Source organism: Liolophura sinensis, chromosome 8 (genome assembly GCF_032854445.1).
Source record: "Liolophura sinensis isolate JHLJ2023 chromosome 8, CUHK_Ljap_v2, whole genome shotgun sequence".
NCBI lineage: Eukaryota > Metazoa > Mollusca > Polyplacophora > Chitonida > Chitonidae > Liolophura > Liolophura sinensis.
The window spans coordinates 43,152,240-43,179,224 of record NC_088302.1 but is presented as its reverse complement, the minus strand read 5'-3'; the positions used below and the strand labels follow the sequence as shown (position 1 = coordinate 43,179,224).

Sequence of the window (26,985 nt, the reverse complement as noted above, 5' to 3'; positions counted from 1 at the left end):
GTGAATATATCTGAGACAGGTGGAACTCGGGGAGCGGTGAATAAGCCACTAACGCTTGAGTTTCGTGAACGTCAGATCATCGTGGCCAATGCGACAAGTAGACAACCTTCGGAAAGCATTTCTCTTCGACTCCCGGTTCGTTTTGTGATATTGGTGCTAACATAAAATGGTTGTGTGAATGCCATGCTGGAATTGTACTTAATCGGACAGTGAGATCGGAGAGGGAGAGGGTGAGGGAATGTATGATGGTTAGAGCATTCCATCAGTATGGTTATCACTAACGAACTTACATCAACCTCCCCGACTCAGCTGGTGGCTGGCCAGAAATACACGACGAATAAAACGGCAGGCATGGTAACAGTGCCATCTAGCGGCGATGGGCAAAAGCTCGGCTTTCCAATATCGTCGACTCCGCCTGGCCCGGGTAGAGGGAAGCAAGGCGGTACACTGAGGAACTGTGTGTACTATCAAAATCGATTTATTATTCTAGACCCTGTAGACGATAAAGCCCAGCTGTCGACAGAGAAGGCAGAGAACCGAGTGAACAAGCCGCCTGCGTCCTCCTGTGACCCGAGCTCGGGCTGGCAGGATGGCAAAATAGACGCACCTCTGAACGAAACCGGCGATTTGAGTTTTGAGAACTACGTCCGCGCTGCCAACACTGATTCCGTGGGCAGAAATCACAGAAAAACTGGCGGAAAAATGGAGATGGACGCTTCGTCGGTGACGATGGTACCTCGTGGAATAGAGGTTGTCATTGACGATGGGGAAGGCGGCAGTCCAAGGAGAATGCACACGGGTATTGCCCCTCCGCGAGAAAATAACTCCATCCTGAAAAAGATCTGGAGTATTTTACAAGACAATAGGATGAAAGGTCGAGACGACTGGGAGGCTGTGTTGAACTCGACCCGTCCCGAGGACCACCGAGTGCTCAAGAAAATCCTCAACATAATCTTCCTCACAATTGGAGTGTCGCTGTTACTTTCCGTCATTATCGTAGTCATCTACGCTACCGTAGGTAAGTAACTTTACAGACTCTGACATAGGACGTTTAATAACCTTAATCACTGTCCACTTGACGGGGAAATCAACATGTAGAAGGTGTTTACTTGCTAAGTTTTTGCCAGAATTCTAAAATACTTGAGAAAAATGCATGAGCACTGGACAATCCATTTTGAGACCAAGTTACATCAAAGTTCACTATGGCAGTTAGATAATGGTAATGTTTTAATTCCTTATATAGTGTACGGCAGCACATTATTTAACGATGGCGAAATTTCCATGAAGTTCGAACTAGTTAAGTATGTCGATCGTTTTTTTTAAAATTAACCGTAGGCTTGTATGGAATAGGATGTTTGGCACAGTGCCTGTTGGGCACCCATGGCCTGGTAACGGTACAGCATGTTAGGACGTGTCTTCAAACAGCAACCACTAAGGATTTACCAGGGTCTTGTACAGCTTACTGGCAATTTCAGATACCAATTTAATCAGTGTTTTGCATCTCTCTTATTGTGTAGATGTAGTATTGTTTATCATAAAATCATGTAGGGTATTTAAAAAGAAAATGAGAGTTACAAACACTCTCACCATATGTTCAAATTAGTTCAATTGACTTGCTTGTTCATGGCCAAGGTCAGCAGGTGCTCAACCAAGGTCACCAGAACATCTTCAGAAAACACAACTTAATTTGGTCAAGGAATCCATTTAAGTCCAAGTGTGACACAGTTACAAATAGCTCGATATTTTTGAGCGCGGCTTAAAACACCATTCAAATTAATATAGAAATAAGTCTGTTTGTTTTAATGTTAGGACAGTTTTGGGCATATGATCGAGATAGTTTCCACCCACTTCAATGAGAAATTCCTTGAAGAGACGTAGACGGTTAACACGTCTGCGCCTAATCAACACCGCCTATATACATTTGAAAAGAAAATGACTGTGAACATTACAATGAACAGCGCCTTTGTCGTTACATGTGCTATAGCTTGCAATTATTATGTCCACGTGTTTACCCATACACGATATCGTGTACCTGTATTATCCAGATGACATATCCAGATGTGACTTCACACCATCACTATGTATCTCTATATATATATGATATGATTTATTATGTTCGTACGTATACACTATAACGCTTACATGTGCCGTTAAGGAAGTATGTGTATTTATGCAGGTATGACATGGGAAGTACTAACCAGCTGTCTCACACCAAACAACCCTCTCTAATCTGGTGTCTCTGTCTGTTTGCACTGCACTACATGTATTTACAGTCGGGCTACCGTTATTCCTGGCGGTATCCACTAACTAACGGTCACAGATGCGAATGTGGTCTGTATACTCTTATGTACCGGTGCTCCATATACCCACACACGCAATGCATAAGCTGAGGTGTCCATTTTACTAAAACAGCTGTCACTGTGCTGTCTATGGCTAAGAGGTTTTATTCCATATGGGACACGGGAAATACACTGGCTTCGTATATGACTGAGTTAAAACAGCACCAGACTGACTGCTACGTATAGATCTCATGCCGGAGTGGCCAGTGCAACACACGATCTGCAGTATCAATTATGCATCAGGTCATCCATACTGAGTGACAGCAGCGTGCAAGTTTTTGCAACAGATGGTTTACAGTTAGGTTGATTGATTAGTCCGTGTTGCAGTAAGAATGGTCGTTGTCCTGAGTCGTGGTTTAATTAGAGCAGAGTCATACACGTGGAGATAACTTACTAGTAATTTCATTTATTTCGCTGCGATTCATCAAGTAGTTCGAGATATATTTCTTGAGTTCAGTGAAAATGATTTCATTTTGATTCATTCTTGTGCAATGCGTTAAACGCTTGGGGAGATACTGGGTTCATTTATTTGCGGAGACACTCCATAAGCCTGTGTGAAGACAATTTACGGTAGTTTTCTTTATTTGGGAGATAATGATTAAGTTTGTGCAGAGATAATTTGCTTATGTTTTTACAGCTGCGTTTACAGTGAACACCATTTAAGCGGCATTACTTTTGGAACCAGCTTGTCTCACGCTGGTATATTGATTTCATTGGTATACTTACATCGGCCGACAGAACAGCACTGAGTTCAGTCTGTAATCTCTCAAGTGTTATTCTAGATGTTTATCGACTGGTCTAGTCGTCATTACTGATATTGTTAATAATCGGGATTTAACACTAATGCGAGCAATTTGTTGCTGTACGACATTTGTAAGCCATCGAACACCTGGCGAGCAGAGACGACAGGTGTGTGAGTGATTGATTATCTCTACTCTCCTTTACTAACACACGTCGGTCTGGCCACAAACTCTTTCAACTGTATATAAAATCCGCCACAGATATAAGAGACCTTAGGTTAGAAGTTACAAGTTCAGCTTGTAACCTGTAACTTCAAACCAGAATTACTTTATCTATTCTAGTTTAAAGTTAAAAGTTACAAGATGAGCTTGTAACAAGTAGAACTTGTAAGCTCTAACTAAAGGTCTCTATTGTCTTATTTGCCTTATTTGCCCCGATAAGGTGACCTCCACGGGTGGATTTCACAAAGCCATTTCTGATTTAAGTTTGAAACGTTTTCACTATGCTTAGTTTTTGGTAGTGGAAGTTGAAATTTGTGACACATTTATCTTGGGATAACGTTGTATTAAAAACATTAATCACTGAGGCCTAAAAATAAGCTGTAAGATCGCATTTCAAGTTTTGACTTAAGTCAGAAATGGCCCAAAATTCGATCCAATACCCTTCTCTGATTCTCTTTATTTTTTACAGCAGAGACTTTTTTTTACACTCTGAGCCATCCCCCACATCGGATTATCTCTATTTCTACAGCTAAGAGTAAAAACCACGACAGGTCCCTCACAGATTACCCTTATTTCTACAGCTGAGAGTAAAAACCACGACAGGTCCCTCACAGATTACCCTTTTTTCTACAGCTGAGACTAAAAGCCACGACATGTCCCTCACAGATTACCCTTATTTCTACAGCTGAGAGTAAAAATCACGACAGGTCCCTCACAGATTACCCTTATTTCTACAGCTGAGAGTAAAAACCACGACAGGTCCCTCAAAGACTATCCTTATTTCTACAACTTAGAGTAAAAACCACGACAGGTCCCTCACATAAGATTATCTCTCTCCCCACAGCTGGGGAAAAAACCATAGCAGTTTAAGCCTGGGTTAACTTTTAATACACTTTTGAACAGTCGGGCCCAGGTCTCTCCTTTTAAAAATGATTCTTCTATAAAGTCACGTTTTAATAGACTATTGTCATACGAATTCAAAGCGATCAACAAGTAAATCACAGGAAATGTTGCTTGTTTTCCCTCAGTGGTGATGGGGAGAAATAACCAGGCCCTGTGTTCATCAAAGTCGCGTAAAGTCCACGAGTAAAGTCTACTCAGACAGTGCGTCTGAATATCGACTTTAAGGCCGAAACCTTTCCCAAACCAGCGCTTAATATCCAATCTTGTATAGACGACACACACGTTACGCCTCTAAGGCCCTCTGTCAGACTTAGTGCATTTAGCCCATTTCTCATTGTTATCCATTATTCGCAGAAAATTTCATTTGAGAATCTATTTTTGATAACCGCAGGCAACTGTAATCTTCTTGCTGATTGTACTGCATGATTTTGACGTTTGCTATTGGACATGGTTTACAAGGCACGTGATGGAGGTCACTTACATTTCTGCAGACTATTTCTAAAAACAAGTCATGTAGCCACATGTTTGTGGATCATTATGCTTATCCGGGTACATACAATGTATGACAGCTGTCTATTCCTAGACAACATTTCTTACACTGCTAGCGGCACTTTATCAATGGTGTGTCAAACATAAGCCATATATAAATCTGAACACTACAGTTTCATCATAATACATGACAAGTGCCATTCGCTATCAGTATGGACGACCCATTATCTCACCTACTTGACGATACGAATACAGCGATGTGTGTTGCAAATCTACAAATACATTTATATACATGTACCTGCATTGAAAATGAGGTCGAAAGTGAAGTGAATACAGGGAAATGTTGGCCAGACGTCTGAAGAAAAAGTTGAAAAATGTAGATACAAAGTGGACTACTATTACCCTCTACAAATAAATGGAACTGTAGTGAAGTTTAAGGTAGGCTTATATCGTATTGTTCTTTTTACATAGTATGTTCCTTCGCACATGTCTCCAGTCATTTGCTGGAGATCATATATCAGTATTTATCTACTAACAACAAACAATGCGCCTTCATACATTCCTAGTTTCGTCCTTTACTTTTTTTGCTAAGCCAATGGAATCATCAAATTCACAACTTTCATGTTAAGCGCCACCTAGCGGACAGCAGGTACGCTTACCCTTCCCAGTGTCATGGCTGTACCCATACAAATACAACGGATGGCCTTCGCGTTTTATTAGGTTTTATAGGTATCACCAGGTTGTTGCGAGTAGCGAAAAGCTCCATGAGTCTAGCAAAAAGGTAAAGGAACAGAATGACCACTGTTGTATTTGGTTCCATGGAGCTGAAAGACAGGGGAGGGTTTCTCCGAAATATCGGGTTGCTAAGCCTGCACCGTCAATCACACCAGTATAACACCAGAAAGTGGTGACGAAGCACTGTCTAATTTCAACCATCTGCCAATGTTAGATTACTTTCTCGACAACACCGAGGTAATTTCGACTTCAGCCTGAGTTCTTTGATGTTACTAAATGTCGTATACTATCCGCTTTTCACGTAATTCATGACGCCAGCAAGCTAAATTTGGCTTATTTTTAGATGGCTTTATTGGAATTAAGTGTAAGTTGTGAGCCATTGACCTGACGGCAAAAGCCTGACCCCCTCACGCATGGAGTGCAAAACAGAGTGCGTGCATATAGGCAGCAATTAAGTTATTTATGTAATTACGTTTTACGTTGAATGCAAAAATATTTCACTTATAACACACTGAAGCAGCAAATCGGACAGAGCTATTTGGAAGCGACATCTCGTAAGGTGCCTGACAAACCTATCCATAAAAGGCAATAAATGACCCAGCGTGAGATGAGTTCTAGTATGAACTCTGCATGCGTGGTCGTCGGCATGTGGTTTTTATCTTTTATTTCCTGTACCATGGAGTTTCGAAAATCAATCTCTTCCTGCCTTCTAGTTGCTTAACCTGGCCCATTGGCATTGTGCAGCTGTGCGTCACAGTCTATTGCTTCTCTCTTTACTTTTCTCGGACAAGGTGTCAGTGTCATCACCACCATTGACATAGATTGCCAAAGCTAGAGCAAGTACGTTGGTTGACGTAGTTTCAGACAGATCGACCTTTTAAAAGCGTCTCATCCAGAATAGAGCTGTGACATCGCCATCATTGATATTCGAATTAGAACATTGCGAAACGCAGAACGTGTTTAAAATGTCCGACGTTGTCACATTTTTAAACAGTAGTTGATATCTTTACCGAAATATTTTGCACACAAGGTGCAATCATGGTGAAAGATTTTTGGTTGGCTTGCGTCTTAAATCATATACTCCCATCACACGTAGTAAAGCCTGCCAGCAACCTTCGGATGATCGTGGGTTTGCCAAGGGCTGTGTCCGATTTTCTCCCGCTGTAATACTTGGCGCCGTGGTACAGGTGAAGTATTCTGGAGTATGGCGTAAAACACCAATCACATAAATGAACCAGTCTATAATCGGAAGATATATTTTATGGTTGAGGCGGGCGGGTTGCAGGATGCTGCCGTGAGCTCGTGAGGCAAAACTATGCCATAGTTCTTCGAAATAATGCTGATAATCATCACAAACTAGTTCGAGCTCTCGTTAAAGCTTGTCTAGCATTTCATGTATATGCAAGATGATCAGAGAGTATGGACAGAATCCAATCGATTTGGGCCACGGGAGAGGGAAGGAACTCACGCCATTCGCTGATTAAGTATTAATACATGCTCTTTAAGTGGCACGAGGCCAGCGATACCGAGGCAGCTCAATTCTAAGCTAGCTTTATATAGGTCATTTGCAGGAATTCGTAAGGTCAAAGTGAAACAGTGCAATGTCGTCATCAACCCTCCTTCAAAGCAAGTAGCGTGCTTGCTTGTTCATACAATGAGCATGTTTTCATGTTCCCAAGAAAACAGTACTACAAATAATACATGGAATTAAAGTTTTCTAAACCACAGAGACGTAAATACAAAGGAATCGAACCTGTGTATTATTACAAGTGAAGGAAGGGTCAAGTTTTAAACAGTGTTCGAGTCCAAACACAACAAACTAATCGTTGTATTGAAGATGTGAACTGTCGTAATTAAAGCTTAACTGAGATATATATTTTTGAATTATCACTACTAATACACTATCATGAAACACGAGTTGAATTCTGGTTACTGGCGTAGAACATTCCTCGTGTCTTTCCAATATCTCAAAAGAACTGAAAATTTCCTCTCTTGACATGACGCTCTAATTTCTTAACTGATACACTGTTTTAGTTCTTTGGTGGACTGTTGTGATCGTTGATTTTAGTTTCTTAACAAATGATATGTGAGTGTCTACATTAAACATCCCTGGGATTTTTTTTTACACAATTCTACATTAGTCATGGTGCTAGCTGGCGTGCATTTTGCTACTTTTCAGGTACTTAAATGAACAATTGAAATAAAATTTTAACTGGTAATTTGCCAAGAAGACATATTACACCGGTTACGTGTGACCAATTCCCATGTAACACACTGTATTTGATGGTTAGTGTTGTTATTGCGATTAAAGACCTTGAAACGTCGATTGGAATGGGAATGTCTGATCGAAACGTCGGTTGGTGTAGGAATGTCTGATAGATACGTCGATTGGTGTAGGACTTTCTGATAGAAATGTCGATTGGTACGCGAATGTCTGATAGAAACATCGATTGGTGTGCGAATGTTTGATAGAAACCTCGACTGGTATTGTCTGTTAGAACGCCTAAATCTGCAATCCAATAATTCAGAAACTGGAAAGATTCAAACTTATCACAAACAAATAAAAAAGAAATGCTGAGGAATTAATTCCTATAGCAAGTCACAACTTGAGAAACCAAACCTGGAGCAGCTCAAGAAGATGTAATCAAGGAGGAATGGAACATGTTACAATTTTAACTGACTTTATACGTTCGGACTTTATTGACCGTACATGATTGGTGTCTTCTCAATGCAGTTACCACTGACAAATGGTAGTTATTTATTTTGGCGCCTAGATCAATAAACGTTAGTAGTACAGATCTTTGTCCATTCTCTCGCACCCAGAGATTGGAGCAAACATTGAACAACTTATCTACAGGCTACAAAAGGACCATCACTGATGTGTATCATGAAACCCGAGATGGCGTGGCTTTGCTTGCTCATTGTTACTGAGTGAAAACACACAACCAGAGGTAAACACAGCCAGTGAGGACTGCATTGGTGATACTCTAGTTATTCGACGCTATGACAACTTGCATGAGTCTGCTCTATGTGTTTGGCATTAAGTGCTTGGTAACCCGACATGATAGCTCGTTAGAGTTCACTGTTGAGAGACCAGTGTGACTTGGATCCGATTAGGAATGTATTGACAAAGCGTATCAATACATCAGATTCAATGAAGAACATAGCTCGGCGAAAACGAACGTGCCTGATCTGTGCTAGACACGTTGCAGGCAAACAAGTAAAAACATCAGGGTCTGGTTGATCATACTACGCTTTTACTTAGACAACAACAGTCACGTGGAGTACAGATATATTCTCGAATCCTGCAGACGTCGTCAAATGTGTCTACTGAGTAGGTTATCTCCCTTTGTTGGGTCCAACGATGATCATATCGCTGAAGCGATTTACACATCTGACGGTGTATTCAAAGTAACCGTGTTCACACAGCCGACGGTGTATTATTAGTTACATGGTGACTCAGTGATAGGATACGCAAATGTATGGTGTCAATAATCTTCATATTGGCCGTGCGTATCCAGTCAATGAGTAACCATTTAACTAACAACACACCGCCAGGTGTGATAACCCGGTTACGTTGTATACACCGTCAGATGTGTGAATATGGTTACTTTGTATACACCGTCAGATGTGTGAAAATGCTTACTTTGAATACATCAAAATTTTTTGGCAAGCTGTGACTTTCTGAGTTCAGCTTGTGTACAAGATGACTTTGTGTACTTCGAGCAGTTTGTATACATCTTGACTTGTGTACACAGCATGGATAGTGTACACGGTCACTTTTGTATAGGGCCAGCTGTCTATACACGGTGACTTTTTTCACTTTGATCACAATCTGGTTTGTGTACTCGGTCACCTCGTATACAGTCAGTGCTCGGTGTGTGTTCGGTTACCTTTTTTTGGGCACTGTCAGGAATGTGTGTACAGTCACGTTTGTTTGGACGGCCAGGTTTGTGTGCTCGGCCCATGTTTGTCTATATGGTCACATTTGTGCGCACAATTGCGTTTCTGTACACGTTTACGTTTGTGTGCATTATGAGATGTGTTATATGTTATTGTATGTTAAATGTGATGACAAGACAGCATTTTGAGTAATTCTAGATCACTTACGTCTAATGGATTGGAATTAACATCACCACATTTTTGAACCTAATTCTACTTAAGCCGTTGTGCTATGTGGGGTGCAGATTGCTACTATATAAGCACTTCTATGAATAAACCTTAATTGCAGTAAATTGACAAAAGGCCATATTTCACCGCTTACGTCTGACCATATGTGAACTATCACATTGTCACCGATGCTCTTGTTTTATCAAGAACTTTTATCAAGATCACATTTGTGTACACGGTTTCCGTTTGTGTGCAAGATCACGTTTGTGTGCAAGATCACGTTTGTGTGTAATATCACATTTGTGGCAAGATCACGTTTGTGGCAAGATCGCGTTTGTGTGCAACATCACGTTTGTGTGCACGGTTTTGTTTGCGTGCACGGTTTTGTTTGTGTGCAGGATCACGTCTGTGTGCAAGATTACGTTTATGTGCACGGCTTCACTTGTGTGCAAGATCACGTTTATGTGCACTGTCACGTTTGTGTGCACAGACACCTTTATGTGCAAGGTTACGTTTGTGTGCACGGTCACTTTTGTGTGTGGGCCATTTCTTATAAACATATATAGCTAGGTTTTCTGTGTTGGTATGTTTCTGTAGCGCCAATGTACTGACTGTATCTCTAGTCTGACCTGCTCCTCGCGCAGATTATCGATCTGTCTGCGCCTTTATTCAGCCTCTGGCCCCTGATGCCGAGGCAGGTACAGTGCTTATGTGGTGATGCTTATACATCAACTCAATATGGAGCGCCGTGCGACGGATCTCACAGCGTATATATGTCGGTGCTGTGTAGGTATCACACGGAGCCCCCATTACCAACCGCGTTCATCAGCCACAAAAATCCCTCCCGCTTACATGATCATTTATAGATTGTTCACACCGTTTATAAATTCATGACTAGCACGCATTCAGGCCGGTGTGTCTTTATCGGAACCCGTGCAGCCGATCACGGTCAATAAATGACCCTACACAGGTGAACCAGTCAGGTATCGATCTCTTTCCGGTGACGAACAATGGTGGGCGAGTGTGTCCAGCGAGATCTGGTGTAGCTTGCTGTTAGACAACAGTTGCCAATACAAAAGCAGTAGACAGCTTGACAAATTAGATGATTACATGTGCTTGATTTATTTATAAAACTCATTTGTTTGATCTATGTAATGTCCTCGTTGGCTTTGTTGTATAAGAGGTCATCACCAGAGAGCAGCAATTTTGCACCAGCGATTGTTAACATTTTGTGCTATGTTATGCTTTACTAGAAATGCTAATACACCTTTGTTATACGTGAAGATAAATATACATATATATATATATATATATATATATATATATATATATATATATATATATATATATATATATATATATATATATATATATATATATATATATATATAGGCGACCAGACACTCACTCCATACTTTTATACGTACCATTTTCCAGTACGAAAACTTCAAACTTTCGACATAATCACTTATTTTTACACCAGACCGAGGTGTATTCACGAGACGTTTTTTCTTCTCTGCGCCACTACCATTCATTAGCTACTGAAGTTAGCTATTCTTCTTTTGCTAGAAAGGTTCATGGGATATTGTATTTTTTGTCGACGTGCTTTCACGGTGGTGACTGTACAGAGTAGGAGGTTTGACATTTACGACATTGTCCTATGCACACTTCAGACTAACAAGGTGACAAGGTTGTTTGTATATAGCGTGGATATTCCATTTCGTTTACTGTCGTAAATAATTATGTTCTTATTCTTGACATTCAAGATGGCTTTTTTTTTAAGTTGAAAGGGTTACATCATGGACAGTAACACCAGAGCAGTGACGACAGTGGGATAACTAGTACATTGTCAGAGGTAACCTGTGGAATTCGGTCTCTAGTCAGTTTAATTCGGTTAAACTTGTAGGGGTTTCTTCTAAGTCTTCCATGGTATAGTATCTCCCAAGATTATTTCACCAGCCATTTGTATTACCACCATGTGGACATCGCTTATTGAGAAATTTCAGTAAAGCTCGCTTTACAGCTAAGTATTAGCGCACGAAATTACTCATAGATACTACATTTATGGAATTTGACATATGAAAACCATATACACGCTGCTTTTGTCAAAACCGTCTTTCGTATACCACTAGTTAACAACGAATGGGCGTTCCAAGCCGACAATCACAAAACCCATTTCCAAAACACTAGGCTAAGCTCCTGAAAGTAATATCTGGGAACTAATTATATAAACGTAGTAAATAATGCTGGTAACAGATAAGGGAGAAACCGTCACTGGTTCACCGTATAGCAGGGAAGACAGCTGATATTCAATTCGATAAAAGACTAGATCATGGCATCCAATTCAGATTTCAAACTCCTAGTCCAAAAATGATTTTCAGGTCGAATACAAATAAAGGTACCTATTGCGCGCTTTGTTTCCAAGTGTTCATAAAGCCACTGTATCGATTTAATAAGCATGGATGCATATACAAGGGGTCAAGGCGTATGATTGTCCAAATGGACTTTTTGCAGCTACTACATTCTGCGCATACAGTCATTCAGTGTAAAATTGTACTTTCAGGAGTTCAGCCCCAGGAATGAAAATGTATTTGTCTGGTTTTACATAGAATATCAACCGCGTTAATTCTATTTAAAGCGAATATACTACAGATTACAGTTGATATTATTCTCGTATGTGTAGGCCTAATGTACTTTGTCTGTTTCAGTTGAGGAAACTCGGGGTCCTTACATCCCCCCGGGATCCAATGACCTACCGCCATCATACATGAATGAAGGTCAAAGCAGTAAGTATACTTTTGGGGATATAGAAGCATTGTCTCAGTTAGTGAGACACACTTACTTTGTCACTCTTTCGTCTAGTTTGGTATAATCAGCATGTGTTCTTGTTTGTCTGTCTTCTAGAGTCTTTTGCCTATCTCTGCCCTCAGTATTCGTCGTCTTTGAAAGAATGATTTGCTATGAGTAAAGGCCTACGAGGACAAAACATCTTTTGACAACCTTTGTGTGCCACAAATGTCTCGCTAAGGTCATTCTCGATAAACACGCCGACATAAAAGGGTTTTTTTCTATAACAACAAGAGACTATAAATACCCTAGCCTTGCATGGCCATTAAGTTTGATTCCAAGCTAGAGTCGGTGACAAAAAAAGAAAAGACAGACGGAATGAGGTATCACTTTTTGCGTAGTTTGCAGTCAAAGTAGGTTTGATAAAGCAGAAAATCTGACAAATACCGCTCCGTTTCCATGGCAGCGCGCGAGATCGCGGAGGAATATCGATCGTGACAGGTTTATCTCTGATGCATGATGGCATCGGTCTGCCTGCGTAAACTGGCTGTCTGCAACAAGAGTGATCGAGGAGGTGTTATGAACTGACGCCATGTTGATGTCAAAACAGCCTGTGGTCTTACAGGTAGATTATTTTTGGATAGCCATGCATTGCGGGCTGAGAAAAGGGTGATGCGGTTACTGGTATCATTTCATCAAATACACTTTTTACCCACTGGGGTTATAAAGTCGAATGAATATTCATTAAGCCGTATCAGATTGATCAGATACCAGGGTCGCACATCGTCAAACCGAATAAATTACCAACTGAGATATATGGCTGTTTCATGTCCTCCAGGTGTCCCTCATAACCCCAGATCGGCCATATTATTTCTGAAAGCAAATCGGCATTCCTGCTGGCTACATCCATATGTAGTACTCTAAAGCATTTTTTGATTGCGTCCTGCCACCCCACAGTAGGTTATTACTGTGGGGAATCTGCTAATCTCTAGTTGTACATGTACGCTTTCGATTCAGATCAGGTTTGTCGTTTCCCAGGTTGTAAGGGGATGGATGGATTGATTGTTAACTTCTGGAAACAAAGTAAATCTCTTTAACACATACTATAATTTTCCATCAAGACTACTTCTGGAAACCAACGAACGCCGTTATCGAGTTACATTTTGGTCATGGCAGAATTTGATCAAATCGTTTGGAACTTGCTTTTGTATGTATATTGCATGGTTGTTTTGTTTTAATTGATATCTGATATCCTAAATATCACTTGCACCTAGCATCTTAGTTCAGGGAGCTAGCTGTCACTCGTACTTTGCGCAGCTTGGTAAACAGTTTTCGATACATATGTATTACACCCATTTACACATAGGCACATAGGCCTACTCTCAGTTATATAGGACGCAGCATGAGTGGGTCCCAGACAGAATATATAGCAAATATCGTCTCTGCAACAAGTAAATGTCTCTAGAGATAGAAGTCAGTTTTTCATAACTTTTCTCGTAAATGACGTCGCCTTACTGCACTATAACATATAAACAACGTCTTATACGAAAAAGGTTCCGAAGTTTTGTGAAAGTGGCCATTGGACCATGATTTGCGCTAACGGGATGTGTCCACGTATAGGTGTAATCATATGTGTATTGTACATAGAAGGAAGGACGTTACAGGCAAATATGTGTTGATAGGGAAGGATTAACAGACATGATGCGTGTGTTTGGAAAAAAGGTGTGACTGGCATCACGCGCGAGTTAAGAGGATAGGGTGTAACCGACATTGTGCAAGTGCTTAGAGCAAAGGATGTAACTGACATTGTGCGTGTGCTTAAAGGAAAGTATGTAACTGACATTAGGACATGACGACGTAACGAAAGGAACGTGCATTGCTTTAGGGGAATGTTGTGCGGATGTGTGCATCTACAAGGAGGTGTTTAACTTACGTGTGTATCTACATGGAAGTATGTAGCTTGTGTAAATGTATGTATCTACAAGGAATTGTTTAACTGATGCAAATGCATGTATCTACAGGGAAGTGTGCAACTTATGTGTATACGTTCATCTACAAGGAAGTGTGGAACTTATCTATATACGTGTATTTATGGAGAAGTGTGTAACGGATGCAAATGCATGTATCTACAAGGAAGTGTGCAATTATGCGTATACGTGTTTCTACAAGGAAGTGTGTAACTGATGCAAATGCATGTATCTACAAGGAAGAGTGCAACTTATGGATATACGTGTATCTACAAAAGAGTGTGTAACTGATGCAAATGCATGTATCTACAAGGAAATGTGCAACTTATTTGTATGCGTGTATCTATAAGGAAGTGTGCAACTTATGTATATACGTGTATGAGCAAGGAAGTGTGTAACTTATGAGTGCGTGTATCCACAGACAAGTGTGTTAACTTATGTGTATACGTCCTATCTACAAGGAAGTGTGTAACGGATGCAATGCAGGTATCTACAGGGAAGTGTGCAACTTATGTATATACGTGTACCTATGGAGAAATGTGTAACTGATGGAAATTCATGCATATGTGTGTATCTACAAGGAAATGTGTAACTAATGTATGTGCGTGTACACAGGGAAGTGTGTAACTTATGCAAATGCATGTATCTACAAGGAAGTGTGCATCTTATGTGTATACGTGTATCTACATGGAAGTGTGCATCTTATGTATATACGTGTATCAACAAGGAAGTGCATAACTTATGTGTAACTTACTTATATGCGTCTATCTACAGGCAATTCTGTAACTTCTGTACATACGTGTATCTAGAAGGAAGGGCGTAACTGATGAAGGCGTTTACATAAAAATTGTGTCTGGTGGAACGTGCATAGGGACAAGGATACATTACTGACATAATCTTAAACGAAGAAATTCCAATATCGTGCTAGAGACATTCCTGATCATTTATCTCATATCACGATTGCTTGCTTGTAGTCGGCATGACATAGTCTCATGGGGTTTTTTTTATCTTCAAACGAGATACAAGTAGATGCAGTACAGCTTATTCTCTCTACAGTTTCGTAATCTTTTAGACAGTAGTCGGCAAAGTTGACGCTTGTTTGTGGTAGACCTATAAGCTCGTTTTAGATTTACAAAACAACCCACTTTGCGCGGCTGATATTTCCTTTGATGTGTTTTGCTCCTGCAGCTACGAGCATAATACAGCTTGTTTACATTAATTGTTCTGCACCGAATTGCTTAGTACGCTAGTGCTAGTTTTTATTAGAGTCTAGGTATGATTTCTCTTGGTTTTCAGATGATACTCAAGGCGGATCACTAAGCGCCGAACAATCGGTCAATGTAAGGCCTCCTTTTATCCAATGTTTTATTTCGATCCGTTTCTTTACTCTGTCCTTCTTCATTCATGTCTTCTCCTCTCCACCCTAATCCCCATACCCCATCTCAACCCTAACGCCCCTCCCCTCCCATCCCTCCCCAATCTCTTACAGAATATAAGATGTTCGTCTAAACAATCTGTACATTTGCATCCAAACATGCTGATGGCATAATATATTGCCTAAATGAATTATCTAGACGATCGTTAAATCATTCAGCAAAGCAATGGCTCTAACAGCTTATCTAGTAAACAACATATTAATAGTTGTAATACATTTGTTGTTGAAATTTACATTTGTTGAATATAATAAATGACATAGTTACACCTTGTCGAATTGCATTGAAATGAAATCAGAATAGTGTTGGTGTAAAACCAGTGCACTTTGGTTTATAAAATTTAGGATAGCACTGTAAAATCAGCTTACATTGGTTTCCTCTTAGACAAATATAAAATGTAAGCTAACACCATGAAGCCAGCGACATTTGGTTTCCCCATCAACCAACATAAAATTTAACATAGAACTATGAAACCAACGCACATTTGTTCTTCATGAACGAACATCAAATGTGAAAATTTCGTATTGTACAGTTAGCTGAAAACTGCACATATGTAAAGTTTGTTTTTTTGCAAACCCTTTACTTGTCTTGTTTCAGTTTGATCTTGAAGAATTAACGTTTCGTAAGTATACAGTTTTAAAATCATTCTCTCATTGCTCGGAAGAGGCTAACAGTGGTGCTGATTTTAAGATAGACAAAACTGATAACGGATAACATTTCCGTATCAGAATACTGGTTAAACTTTCACACAGTATTAAAGATGTGAAAAATATCATTGTTATGTGCATAACTCACCAGAAATGATGAATATTGCCGTGTATTGTCCCTATGTTAAAAAGTACAAAGAACTCGGGTTTCAGCCATTACAGTATACAATGACGGATGCATACACACATGGTCATTGCTCCGTGGCTCAGTTGGTTAGCGCGCTAGCGCAGCGTAATGACCTAGGAGTCTCTCACCAATGCGGTCGCTGTGAGTTCAAGTCCAGCTCATGCTGGCTTTCTCTCCGTCCGTATGTGGGAAGGTCTGTCAGCTACCTGCGGATGGTCGTGGGTTTCCCCCGGGTTCTGCCCGGTTTCCACCCACCATAATGCTGGCCGCCGTCGTATAAGTGAAATATTCTTGAGTGCGGCGTAAAACACCAATCAAAAAAAAAAAAACATGGTCATTGTTATGGAGAGGACGGACGGCTAAACCGCTGCTTGGCTGTAACTGAAAGGCCTTTGACCAATAAGGTCGCCTCTTTGATCCGAGCTCTCGCTGCATCCGGCTGCAACTGCGGCTGTAAGTCATGAGGATTTCCACGTACCTGGCGAAGGGCGGTTCGCTCAGTGCTAAATGATTTCTGCCACTAATAAACCTGATTGCCGCCATATGACTGAAAACTCCTGAGTACAGCGTTAAGTATACTAATGAAATAAATATTAATATATGCCAGAACAACAGTAACTACTACGTAGCATGAACTTCATTGTTGCTGTGAGTAGTAGGGGAGAAAAGAACAGGATTTGTCACCTGCTTCAATGCATGTGCCACCATAATGCTGGCCGCCGTCGTATAAGTGAAATATTCTTGAGTACGGCGTAAAACACCAATGGAATAAATAAATAAATAAACAAATCCATGTACTGTGTAAAATTCACAGGTCCACTACGTGAAAGACAGCACCTCACTAATGCCTATGTCCACTAAAAGACGACCATTTAAAGTATTTTAACCCGGCATTAAATATTTTTTTACATTTTTTTTTCAACCTAGCAAAAGCTTAATGAAACTTTGTCTTGACACAGCTTCAGCACGTCACCCATAATCGAGGGCAAGGTGACCTGACGTTTACTCTAGCTCTCTGACGTCGAGGGTTTTTTTCTGTGTAATAGTCTATGCCTTCGGCGATGAAGGCCAAAGGGACAAATATAGTTTTCTCGGAAATTGGACATGCTGGAAGAATATTTCTTCCACTGCTTGAACTGTTGATACAGTAGGCCTACTACATCGTTTACAAGGAACAAAGCGACAATAGCCTAACTACAGATGCACGGCCAGGGTATTCCTGATTCAGGCCGTAGCCTCTGGAGGGGTTGTGCTGATGATTTTGACCTCAGTTAAATGTTTACAAGATTACAATAGGATTGTTGTACAACTAGATTCATGCTCAATAAATCTTAATACACTGAGGCTGATCTATACATTCGACTGCATATCGCTGGATTCCCCATAACCTTCGGCATCCCTAATGATTTTGCACTAACCCTAATGTTTGTTATTTAGAAACTGCTGACTAAACGCTAAAATGAACTACAAAAATGTATTTGGGGAGATGAATGCGGTTTGGGCCGAGACGGTATCATACTGTCTGACATAACTGGTAACACCATCGTTGAATATTGCACGGCTTGTAAATGAAGTGATTTTACGTCTGTGGTGGTGCTTAAATGACACAGACCTGCCCTATAACACTGTGTGAAATGGCCCTTCGCCTACACGTAAAAAATCGTTGTAAACGATCTTAAAATGAAGTCCTATGCTGTAGTTTTATGTTATCATATGTCACTTCACGGAGTGAATGGGTAAAGGCGACGTCACAGCTTTGGCCGCGCAATCTGATACTAACGTGTTTCATTGAATAAAATTCTCAATATGGCTGCCTTGATTCACACAAGCCATTTGTGCAGTATTGTCATTTTGTTCTACATGTTATTCGGTGAAATCTCATTAACATAACAAAGTATGATGCTTTCTAGAAAGTTTGAGTACTCTGCTTTCGATTGAAATATATTTTAGCCAAGTGCTATCTTGTCCTTTTTTTTATTTGTCAGTGCTGCAGGTGTATATACTTTCTTTCATTACAATGTTCTCTTTTCTGTACAGGTCAGTGATCAACTCTTCGGTCTGCTTTGGTACCTTTTCTCAAGACATCCACCTGATCAAAATCAAAACAAGCCTGGGAAAACCCTTAGGCCCGCTCCTGACCAATTGCAATCTGTTCTGAGCTTTGTGGTCGTTCCGCTATTTTGGATGCTCAGGAGTACCAAATTACAGGATTCAGTTATGAAAGTACTCACCTACACGGAATAATCCTAGTGCGGGAATCACCTATTACGTATTCACATGTAGTGAATAACCTCAGTGCGGGATTCACCCAGTAAGGTATTCACTTTTGCAGAATTGCACTCAGTGCAATAGATATAATCCTTGTCCTTAGTGTGATCGTCTAACGTTTGATTACTTCGTACGACACTGTCAAAATCGGTTGGACAAGGACACGTACACCCGTACTCTGGGAAGAGAAACTCTCCAATTTCCTCCCTGATGATAACATCTGTCATTACCAAGGGGGCCCTGGTAACATTTCACCACCAACGAGATCTGACGCCAACTGAATACAAGTTTCAGGATAAAAAATAAAGATATTTTATAAAGATTGAGGTTGTTAAAATAGCGGGAACTTTTACAAGACAACTAACCATGCGAACATCTTGGTGCCAGCTGACAAACGGTTTCTGTTTATTCTGACTCAACTTTTGCTACCTGACATCGTTACCACTTCTAATGACTCAATGCGGTCATAGTTGTCTCTCAACGTAGTCATCTGGCAGTGGTTAGTACTTATCATGACTCAACGCAGTCAACTCCCAATGGTTACCACTTGTCATGACTCAACACAGTCATCTGGATCTGGTTACCATTTGCCGTGACTGAACGCAGTCATCTGGACGTCGTTACCATTTGCCGTCATTAAACGCAGTCTTATGACATCAGTTACTATTTGTCATGATTTAAAACCTGTCATCAGACAGTGTCACCATTCGTCGTTTCTTATGCAGGCATTTTCGATTTGGATGAAGAAAAAACTGACACATGCCGAAGCAGTGCGTGCTGACTAAACACTTAGTCATTCAGCTTGTATTACGTGGTATAGGCGACGTACATTGGCGGCCATCTTGGGTTTTTAAAGCAATGTCATTGTCTCCTGCAGCTTGCCTTTCACTAAGAGTTCTGGAAAATGAAATTATTTTGTTAGAGATCCAACATGGCCGAGAGTGCTTGTCATCTGTAATGAAAGGTATTTTTGATCCAATTACCGTATATTTGGCAATTCTTCCTCAATGGTTTTTAATCTGTTAATCCAGAGACCGTGATATCAAAACGAGCTACATCTGACCAAACGATTACAAGTTACCATAATATTTTCTCTTTTCCCTCACCAGTATATCGTCTTGAGTTTCCATTTAATGGTCCCGCCATAGTTTAATTTCTTGCCAATATCTTTTGTCTTCCATGGAAATTGTTGTTTCAGTTTTTCATAGTTACAGATGTATAGATGATGAGGCAAGGCTGAGAGTGGCTTTGTAATGTCGTGCATGTCTCTGTTTCTAATGTTTTTTGTCTGAGATTATATTTGATGTGAAAAATAGAAACAAATGATTTTCTTGATGGTTACTTCACTGGCATTCTCACAAGTCTGTATTGACGGAGAAATTAATGAAAACAATTGACTTTGTTGCTCTGACGATCGGTATCATATATTCGTCTCTCTTTTCCGGTTAAGCCAAGGCTTGCTAACTGTATCTGATGGAGTGGTCTCCCCTACACAGTTATGCCCATCATTTATTTTTGTACCACTGATTGGCAAATACACCACGCCTGTGCAGTTTTGTACAATTCTCGTTATCATGTAACAGTTTGAAAATTCATTAAGTAAATTAATCGTTAATTTAACCTATTTGGACTACTTTTATTGTTTGAAAGTTTTGATGGACCATACATGTTCGCCTTGTCAGTTGTGTTATTAACTAAATTAGACTTGCTCGATCGTTTAGGACTGTTGCGTGTAATATTGAGGCTAGAATCTATTCCATTTCACTTCCCTCGTCTTGTTTTGAACAGTGTATATTCTGAAGATTTGATTGAGAATCAGGTGTTTACAAATTTTACCCAATCTGTTCATCAAACACATTCAGCCAAGATCAGTGTAAAGTTACCTCGAGGCAACACGTTGCTGTGATACAGCTGTGGTACGTAACGTTGATCCAGGAGATACGTAATTCGTGACGTCACGGCAGCGTTTGTATTGTGTATCATTAGAACATCCTGATTTCAGGCCTCGGGATTGTAATCACTGTGAATGTGAGGCCAGAATCCAGGATGCAGGTAGGACAGAGTACGAGAGAATCTGAGGTTCATGTACTATGGGATTACAGTATGGGACTGACTGTTGTTTGGGAATTTTTTTCTGACTGTCGTATATAACCCCTATAATAGTCGTCTGTGTTACTGATGCCTTAGGCCTGTACTATGAGAACTTTGTTGCTTCAGCTGTAAACGCCATGCGATATGGACTTCTGTTCGTATTATAGATGTTAACCAGTGTGTTATGAAAATTATATTGTATCTCATGGTGGCAACCGTTGCTATGTTTCAGTGTAAGCCTTCTTATCAAGGTATTATGAGAACATAACATTCCGTTGTTTCTGAAGGCATCTATCTGTGTTATTGAAATGTTTACCAGTGTGTTCATTTACGCGGTCCAACCACGATACCCTCAACCCAGCTGTGTCCATTAACAACAACAACAACAGCAACAACACGATGATAAAGACACCATCATAAGGAATCGTCTTTATTTTTATATCTCCATGTTTACATTTGCTTACTGTTATACATCACCTTAATTAGCTAGTTCACACATTCCAGTGTATGATGTTTTAATCACTGTATGTGTATGGCACAATTTGCATATTTCTTATTCTTTACATGAACTGTTTTCCTCGGTATGTGAATGTGTTCACTATAACTGGGAAGTAAACTGAAGAAACTTCCAATCCAAAGGAAGCACTTATCACAGTTAATAAAAATAAAATAAAATTTCTATCGACCCAAATGGTTTGTGGATTGTTCTTTAATTATCAGCCAACTATAAGGTTTTATTGTGAAGTGCTCTTTAATTATCAGCCAACTATAAGGGTTGTGTGGATTGGTCTTTAATTATCAGCCAACTATAAGGGTTGTGTGTTTTGTTTTTCAGTTATCAGCCAACTATAAGGGTTGATATTGTCGGTGTATGTAATTGGTTATTTTCCATTAGATCATTTGTTATGACATACAATTAATCGTATCGACACACCTTGTTTATGATAAAGTATAGGCCTATAAGCATAATGAAGGAAATAAATACATGATTAAATGAAACGTTTGTATCAAAAAAACGTAAAAGTACAACTCTACTAGGCTGCACTACAGCAACGGAGAACTGCTGACTTTCAGAAAGCGATACATAGATGCTAAGCCCCTCAGTAAGAGAGGATTGTTGACATGCAAAAACCGAACATCTTCTACCATAATTGGTTAGCGCGCTTGCGCAGCGCAATGACTCAGGAGCCTCTCACCAATGAGGTCGCTGTGAGTGCAAGTCCAGCTCATGCTGCCTTCATCTCAGGCCGTAAGTGGGAAGGTGTTCCAGCAACCTGCAGATGATCGTGGGTTTCCCGCGGTCTCTGCCCGGTTTCCTCTCACCATAATGCTGGCCGCCGTCGTATAAGTGAAATATTCTTGAGTACGGCGTAAAACACCAATCAAATAAATAAATCATTAACGGAGAATTGTTGACCACACAGGTTCTACTATATAGGCTAAGCCTCTCGGTAACGGAGAATTGTTGACTTAATACCAAAACCGGACATGTTCTACCATATAGGCTAAGCCTCTCGGTAACGGAGAATTGTTGACTTAATACCAAAACCAGACAGGTTCTACCATATAGGCTAAGCCTCTCGGTAACGGAGAACTGTTGATTTAATACAAAAAACAGACAGGTTCTACCATATAGGCTAAGCCTGTCAGTAACGGAGACATGATGACGTACAAAACCCGGAAGGGTTCTATCGTATAGGCTAAGCCTCTCAATAATGGAGAATTGATGACAATGTAAAAAGCAGAGAGGTTCTACCACATAGGCTAAGCCTCTCAATAACCAAGAACTGTTGACTTTATACAAAAACCAGACAGCTAAAAATGGGACCAATTCTACCATACGAGCAATTCACAAATGGAAAACTTTTGACAATCAAACCAGGCAGGTTCCACCATACACAAGCATAACTAAAATACACAGTAACGGAGAAACAAAAACCAGAAATATTCTTCCATACACATGCATAATCCAAACACAAAGTAAGGGAGAATTGTTGACAAACAAAAACATGTTCCACCACATACATGCATAACCCAAACAGGCAGTACCAGAGAATTGTTGACAAACAAAAACATGTTCCACCACATACATGCATAACCCAAACAGGCAGTACCAGAGAATTGTTGACAAACAAAAACATGTTCCACCACATACATGCATAACCCAAACAGGCAGTACCAGAGAATTGTTGACAAACAAAAACATGTTCCACCACATACATGCATAACCCAAACAGGCAGTACCAGAGAATTGTTGACAAACAAAAACATGTTCACCACATACATGCATAACCCAAACAGGCAGTAACAGAGAATTGTTGACAAACACCAGGCATGTCCATACAGATGCATAACACAAACACACAGTAATGGAGAATTGTTGACAAACAAAAACCAGACAGGTTTTTCCATACACATATGTAACTCAAACACACAGTAACGGTGAATTGTTGACATACAAAACCAGGCAGGTTCCACCACACACATGCATACCCCAAGCACACACTAACGGAAAACTGTTGACAAACAAAAACCAGGCAGGTTCCACCACACACATACATAACCCAAACACACGGTAACGGTGAATTGTTGACAAACAAGAACCAGACATGTTCTTCCACACACATGCATGACCCAAATACACATTAACGGAGAATTGTTGACAAACCAAAAACCAGGCAGGTTCCACCATACACATGCATACCCCAAAGACACAGTAACGGAGAATTGTTGTCAAACAAAAACCAGGCAGGTTCCACCATACACATACATAACCCAAACACACGGTAACGGTGAATTGTTGACAAACAAATACCAGACATGTTCTTCTACACACATACATGACCCAAATACACAGTAACGGAGAATTGTTGACCAACAAAAACCAGGCAGGTTCCACCATACACATGCATAACCCAAACACACGGTAACGGAGAATTGTTGAGAAACAAAAACCATACGCATGCATATCCGAACACGCAGTAACGGAGAATTGCTGACAAACAAAAACCAGACAGGTTCTTCCACACGCATGCATGACCCAAATACACAGTAACGGAGAAATGTTGACAAACAAAAAAGCAGGTATGTTCTACCATAGGCATGCAGAACCCAAACAGACACTAACGGAGATTTGTTGACAAACAAAAACCGGACATGTTTCTTCCATACAAGTGCATAGCCCAAACAGGCAGTAACGGAAAATTGATGACAGGTTCTTCCACACACACATGCATAACCCAAACACGGAGTAACGGAGAATTGTTGACAAACAAAAACCGGACATGTTCTTCCACACACATGCATAACCAAAAATACACAGTACCGGAGAACTGTTGATATACAAAACCAGGCAGGTTCCACCACACACATGCATGACCCAAATACAGAGTAACGGAGAATTGTTGCCAAACAAAAACCAGGCAGGTTCCACCATACACATGCATAACCCAAACACACAGTAACGGAGAAATTGTTGACAAACAAAAACCAGACAGGTTCTTCCATACGCATGCATAACCCAAACAGGTAGTAATGGAGAATTGATAACAAACAAAAACCAGACAGGTTCTTCCATACACCTGCTTAACCCAAATATAAAGTATCGGAGAACTGTTGATATACAAAACCAGGCAGGTTCCACCACACACATGCAGAACCCAAAACACACAGTAACGGAGAATTGTTGACAAGCAAAAAGCAGATAGGTTTTACCATACACATGCATAACCCAAACACGCACTAACGGAGAATTGATGACAAACAGAAACCATACACATACATAACCCAAACTCACAGTAAGGGAGAATTGTTGACAAACAAAAACCAGACAGGTTCTTCTACACACATACATGACCCAAATACAGAGGTAACGGAGAATTGTTGACAAACAAAAACCAGGCAGGTTCCACCATACACATGCATAACCCAAATACACATTAACGGAGAATTGTTGACAACAAAAACCAGACAGGTTCTTCCATACACAAACATAACCCAAACACGCAGCAACGGATAATTGTTGACAAACAGAAACCAGACATGTTCTTCCACACACATGCATCACCCGCACACTTGAACGATTTAGTATTGTAAACTATTGAGAAAACGAAAATTTAAACACTCATTAACGGACACCCAAGGATAGGCCCCGAGATCACCAAGCTGTCTTGAACTGAAGTCGGCCTTAGTTTTAACTTCAAAACAGTTTTGTGCTGTAAAATTGCGACTTACCTTAGGAATTTTCATTTTAACACGAAGAGTTGTTTTTGACTTTCATGACAAAGTTTAAAGTTAGTAAAAATATGTTGCGGAATTATACTGCTCTATCTGACTTTAGTCTAAGGTAGTGATCCAGGGCCTAGATGCTACATGAAGAGAAAGCATGACAAATGGACATAGTCTCCTATTGTTACCCTAGCCTTAAGGATATTCGTGGCACTAGTCGGTCACAGAAAATCCAATGATACTGTTAACTCGCTATATTGCCAGCTATTAAAGAAGGAAAGGGTTACTAATATGAACCTGCATCTGGTATCCTCTGATATATGCTGGCTAATATTTGTCAAACGTCTGAAGAACTCAAACTGAGTTAGCTACTGTTCTCAGTTTGGCTTTTTCATGTCCTGCAATTTTTGACTTAAGACTTAAATAACTTGATATATACGAGTCTGGCTCTTTCAAGTTGCCATATCTGCCTGTCAGTTAGTTGGGCTGTCTGTCGTTCGTTGATCGATCTGTCGTTCAGTTGGTCAGCTGGTCGATATGTCAGCTGGTCGGTCAGTCTGTCAATCGGTCTAGTTGGTCTATCTGTCAGTCGGTCAGTTCGTCGAGCTGTATGTTGGTCTGTTGGTCGGCTGTGCGAATGCAGGTTTCTGGTGGAAGACCTTCCCACGTATGACCGGAGAGGAAAATGGGCTTGAACTCATAGCGACAGCATTGGTGTAAGGCTCGTTTGTCTTTGTGCAACACGCTAAACACTTAGCCAAGAAGCCCTTTTTGGTGTTTTAGGCGTAGTATTCAGGAAAATAGTTTACTTATACAACGGCGGTCAAGGGTGGAGGAAACCAGTATAGAGCCCTGTGAAACTGCTTGCTTATGTATTTATTTATTTACTTATTTATTTATTTAATCAGTGTTTTACGCCGTACTCAAGAATATTTCACTTATACCACGGCGGCCAGCATTATGATGGGAGGAAACTGGGCAGAGCCCGGAGGAAACCCACGACCATCCGCAGGTTGCTGGGAGGCCTTCCCAATTACGACCGGGAGACAAAAAATAACATGCTCCAGAATTGGTCAAGAGCGTTTTTTCTCGTCGTTCTTGTGCTTGTTATTGCACATATCAGTGTTCTAACTCAGCAAATTTCCGATTTTTTTCTGTCAAATTGTTATTTTACCGCGGCAGCAACTGGTTTCCATGGTATTCCGGCGTTAGTGATAATTGTTGCAATAATTATGAAAAATTGATACTCTTCCTTAAACTATTATTACTATTATTATCCATCGATTACTTATTCCGATATTATTACAAATTGCGGCAGTTAGTTAAAAAGTGTTTTTCACATAAAGCCAGCTGGAAAGTGATGTAAGAGTCTACAGCAGAATCTGCTCAAGTCACTTTTTCACATAAACAAGAGAATTATAAATGGAAAACTGCGATAAATTAGGAAAATTTACAACCCATATATTGCTGCATATATGGGAGTGTAAATGAAGAAAAAAATGCGCGCAATGACAAAGGAGCAGCTCACCAATGCGGTCCTTGTGAGTTCAAATCCAGCTCATGCTGGGTTCCTCTCAGGCCCTACGTGGGAAGGTCTGCAAACAAACTGCGGATGATCGTAAAACACCAATCAAATAAATAAATAATATATAGATTGGCTATTTTGGCTATTAGCGATGCCTGTCAACCACGTACCCTACAGGTTATTCGTTCCAACGTAAAAACTTTTAATATAGGCCCTAATAGGCTGTAATAATGCTATATCTATAACAAAAACGATTATTTCAACATTCAACCTGGGACTATCTCCTGGCTTACTTCTGTTCTCCATACTGTCTGA

The 26,985-nt window shown here is 40.3% G+C and overlaps 1 protein-coding gene across 4 annotated transcripts; it reads left to right on the top strand.

Annotated features, from left to right (window-relative positions):
- The first annotated feature begins 258 nt into the window (after window positions 1–258).
- Window positions 259–21,601, top strand: LOC135473034 (uncharacterized). 4 transcript variants are annotated; one of them, XM_064752812.1, is made up of 5 exons: window positions 259–1,018; window positions 12,247–12,324; window positions 15,589–15,632; window positions 16,323–16,347; window positions 18,597–21,601. In XM_064752812.1, exons 1-5 carry the CDS (start codon window positions 268–270, stop codon window positions 18,602–18,604), a joined length of 906 nt encoding a protein of 301 aa, XP_064608882.1. In that variant the 5' UTR covers window positions 259–267; the 3' UTR covers window positions 18,605–21,601. The 4 variants fall into 4 exon arrangements, with proteins under 4 accessions (XP_064608882.1, XP_064608884.1, XP_064608881.1 ...); XM_064752814.1 differs by lacking the exon at window positions 15,589–15,632; XM_064752811.1 differs by lacking the exons at window positions 16,323–16,347; window positions 18,597–21,601 and having other exon boundaries at window positions 15,589–15,820.
- Window positions 21,602–26,985: the final 5,384 nt, after the last annotated feature.

Coding starts and splice junctions, on each gene's coding strand:
- LOC135473034 (XM_064752811.1), top strand. CDS start 268: ATGGTTATCACTAACGAACTTACATCAACCTCCCCGACTCAGCTGGTG. Junction 1,019..12,246: donor AGTCATCTACGCTACCGTAG/GTAAGTAACTTT, acceptor TGTCTGTTTCAG/TTGAGGAAACTCGGGGTCCT. Junction 12,325..15,588: donor CATGAATGAAGGTCAAAGCA/GTAAGTATACTT, acceptor CTTGGTTTTCAG/ATGATACTCAAGGCGGATCA.